General features: G+C 32.4%; 1 protein-coding gene across 3 annotated transcripts in view; it reads right to left on the bottom strand.

Annotated features, from left to right (window-relative positions):
• The window catches only part of OLA1 (Obg like ATPase 1), a 148,985-nt gene that overhangs the window by 6,883 nt on the left and 138,243 nt on the right, over positions 1-3,859 (bottom strand). For all 3 annotated transcript variants that reach the window (XM_006921210.2, XM_015596787.1, XM_025039400.1), the window contains one exon: positions 15-155. In XM_006921210.2, coding sequence (XP_006921272.1) covers positions 15-155 — 141 coding nt within the window. The remainder of the gene's footprint in view (positions 1-14; positions 156-3,859) is intronic.

Here is a 3,859-nt window from a genome sequence, read left to right on the forward strand (position 1 = left end):
GAATGCTAATTAACCTTTGTGTCATGTTCGCTTCTAGATACTTCTGTCTCTCCTCAGCACTCAATTCTTGCAACTTGAGTTCCAAGGCCCCACTAAAAGGAATGACCAAGGCACCTGGGTCATACTTGTCCACCCACTCTTTAATTTTTATCAACCTGTAGACAAAAAAGGGCACAACATTATCTTGTAGTGCATGCATGACTGTACCACATTCATTATTATCAAGTAGCACATACATATTCATAAGAATTGCACGGTTTTATGATGCCATCTTTTGTGTATAGCTTTCCAAGGTCAAGGCATTAACAGGCAGCAATTGCTTCAGGTATACGCCATAATATTTTACTGTAACCTAGTTTTACTTTAGCACATTATCTGTAGGAACCATAACACAAATATTTTAAAACTTTTTAAAGTTATACTGAATTTGTTCAGCAGTAACACCAGTGCCCTTGAACATCTCAATTTTATGATTTATTTTCCCTACTTTACAAAGTAGACTTTTAAAAAACCAAAACATAAAGTTCTATTTGTATAGAAATCATATCTAAAAGTGTCAGCTCATTTTGAACAGTCTTTGACAAATAAATAATTTGTTCCATCCAGATATCTATAAGCCTAGCTCAGAGCTTACAGTTGTATTAGTTTTGAGGGAGATTTCTGCTAATCAAAACAAATATGTCCAGAAATAAAGATTTACAAACCTAGTCGATTATGTACATACTGCTCTTATGAATCTCACTTTTGTAGGATCATGAATAATAGAACTGCAGAGGAAATAAATTCCTTTAATTGTAAAGGGTTGGAAAAGCCTAATCAGTTAGGAAACTGATACCAAGTATTACCTGAAAAGAGGACCGAGTGATTTTTTTTTTCTTTCAAAGCGTGGAGTATTTTGACAAAGTAGTAGTTAGAACATAAATGAAATAAGTGTAGTAAATATATTAACCAAATTCCGATCCTACCACTTTGCTAGCTTTTTATTCTTGGGTAGGTTATTTATTAAACCTTTCTAAGCCCCAGTTTCCTCATCTATAAAAATGGAGATAATAAAAGTACATAATATGTTGTAAAGAACCTAGAAAAGTAATGCCTGGCATATAGTTAACAAATATTAACACTAATTACTATTATTCATTTTCATTCTCAGATAATCATAGTATATATGCCAATGATTCTGGAATACTGTATAAAAGAACTGAATACAGATTTCAGAGAAATTTATATTAAAAAATTTAATGTATACCATGCATAGTTCCACTAGTCTCCCATATTTAGACCACGGTTTAAATAGCTACTATGGCAAAAAACTGCGGCAGGAATCCTTTAAATAATCAGTGTTAATGTTGCTTTAGGGGAAAAGAAACAAAAGAACTGAACCATAAATTCATTAACACTCACCCAACAAGAAAATGGCAGAGGACCAGAGTTATTAGAAAACTAACACTATATATGGCCTACTGAGTAGGATTTAGGATGGGATAAAGGAATGAAAAATTCACACAATAGTTTGTACATGTTTTTATACAAGACTAATCTATCGTTTATTTAATGTTTTCAGTGGTATTTGATCTTTGTAAATTTTCTTTCTTTTGGTCATAACCTAAAAAAATGGTCCTATCCAATAAATAAACAAATACATATTTATTTTGGAATAAAGTAGTTGTCCTTTTAAACAGGAAATCCAAACCGTATATTTTCTTATCCAAAATTATGAAGGACAGGTTAAGAAAAAAAGGGAAAAATTTAATTGATACTTCTGCCTATAATAAAATGAAAGTCTAAGTTACTTTGGACTTACACTATTCAAACAAAACTGTACATTAAAATATAACATATGTTTATTATACACGTCAATATACAATCAAATATGTAATTTTAAAAAAGATCATATACCAAATACAGATTCAATGAAATAAAATAAAACATGCCCATGTAAAAGGATAATATAAAAATATCATATACATTTTGTTTCATAAATATGGTCAACATAACTAATAAAACTAGAACTGTTATGAAACAACAAGATAAGAAATAATTACTTTGGCTAAAACATCAATTCAGAATAACAATAGTTCTACCCTGTCATTTTAACAGCCTTTCCTGCAGAGTCCTCAGAGGGATTATTTGCATTCCTCAGGTGTTCTATTGTACAATTCAGATGAATAAAGACTTACAAATCATTCCTCTACCGCCAATGTGAGACTTTGATCTGGTGAATACACCATTGTACCTTAACTATAATTGGCAAAAAACCTGACAGTGTAGAGCATCACAAGCTTAATAACAAAGGAGAATATCTCAAAGTGTTGACAGATGATCTTCATAATGCAGAAGCAGAGCTGGTACATTTTAGCAATAAATGAGCACTGAGGTCTAAAGGTCTCTAAAGTGACTGACATCAGACCTGCTATAGCCTTACTAAAAGAAAAAGGTACCGTAGCACTCTCCGTAAAGTGAGTTAGGCTCTTTGCCTGCAAGCTTCACTTTTGTGACTTTCACTGTCATAGAAAACACAGGGAAGATGAAAAGTGAGTTAGGTTCTTTGGCTGTCTGCTCTACTTTTGTTACTTCTACTATCAAACAAAAGTGAGAAACGTCCCAAAGTGATTTTTAATTACATATCTGAAATAAGCCTTGGGTAATTAAAAAAAAAAAAAAGACTTGATTTCAAGATTACAGACTGAAATACATATAATATAACTATTAAGTCCGATGGTTACAAAAGTGTGATAATGAGGCCAAGATCACAAGTTTGAACCCCATTGGGACCAGTTACCTTTTGCAGAAAAATGTCTATTCTATTGCTATAAACCATATCCCAAACTACAGTCATCTCAAAAAATGTGTGCTATTGGCACATGAGGGATATAAAATCAAAGTTGAGCTCAGCACACTACTAGAAAAACAATTTGAAGTACATTCTATCAAAATGACTAAATAATAATCTCCCTATACAAATGTTAGCAAATGCCTAAAGAAAACTATGCAATTGTTAGTGAGCAAAATGATGATGATGATGATGATATAATCACAGAATATCAAATTATATGAGGGGAGAAGCAACAGTAAACACAATACACTCCTGAGAGTTCAACTGTAAAGACTTTCATATTACATATTCATTTTATAAATTTGTATAAACAGATTGCAAGGAGATCCATCCTTCTCTTGATAAGGAGCCAGAGCTACACTGATTTCTTCAAAGTCTTAAGAATGACAAAGGGAAAAAAGAACTACCATTAATTGTATTTTTCTCCCTGGTAATGAAGCAAGAGGACAAAGCAGGGAAGATTAGTTTTAAGACTAAAAGGGTGATGCTTTGAGATGCACTGGCAGTTGTGATTTGTTAGATTCTTTGGCAGAATGAACTCTTTAACATTAAGTTAGTATTAGATTTCTAAAAGATTATGTCCCAAATTTACCTTTGGTCTTATAATCTGACTTTCTTAGCTAGTCTTGAAATTGCAGATTCTATAATTTGATTTTCTTAGGGTTATGTTTACATTGTTTTTCTCTTCCCAGACACTAATTTTATTTCTAAAAATTCTATTTGTTTCTCTTTCAAATCTATCTGCTCTTTTTGGGCAACATTTTATTCTTGTTTAATAAATTCTTAGTCCCTTTTGATATTTTAAACAGATTATTTTAAAAATTCCTTTCAGACTGCTCTAATTACTTATAGTTTCTCAGGTATCTCTGCCCCCACCACTTGTCATCTGCTAATGACCTCTCACAACAGCTGGTTTCCGTGTCTTGTTTTGGATGTGTGGTCATTTGGCAGTACTGTTTAAGTTCCAAGGGAACCTGTGGTCCCCTGGGTTGTGGAGATGTTATCTATTGGGGAGTTTTGTGGTTG

This window comes from Pteropus alecto, unplaced genomic scaffold (genome assembly GCF_000325575.1).
Source record: "Pteropus alecto unplaced genomic scaffold, ASM32557v1 scaffold3, whole genome shotgun sequence".
In the NCBI taxonomy this organism is placed as follows: domain Eukaryota; kingdom Metazoa; phylum Chordata; class Mammalia; order Chiroptera; family Pteropodidae; genus Pteropus; species Pteropus alecto.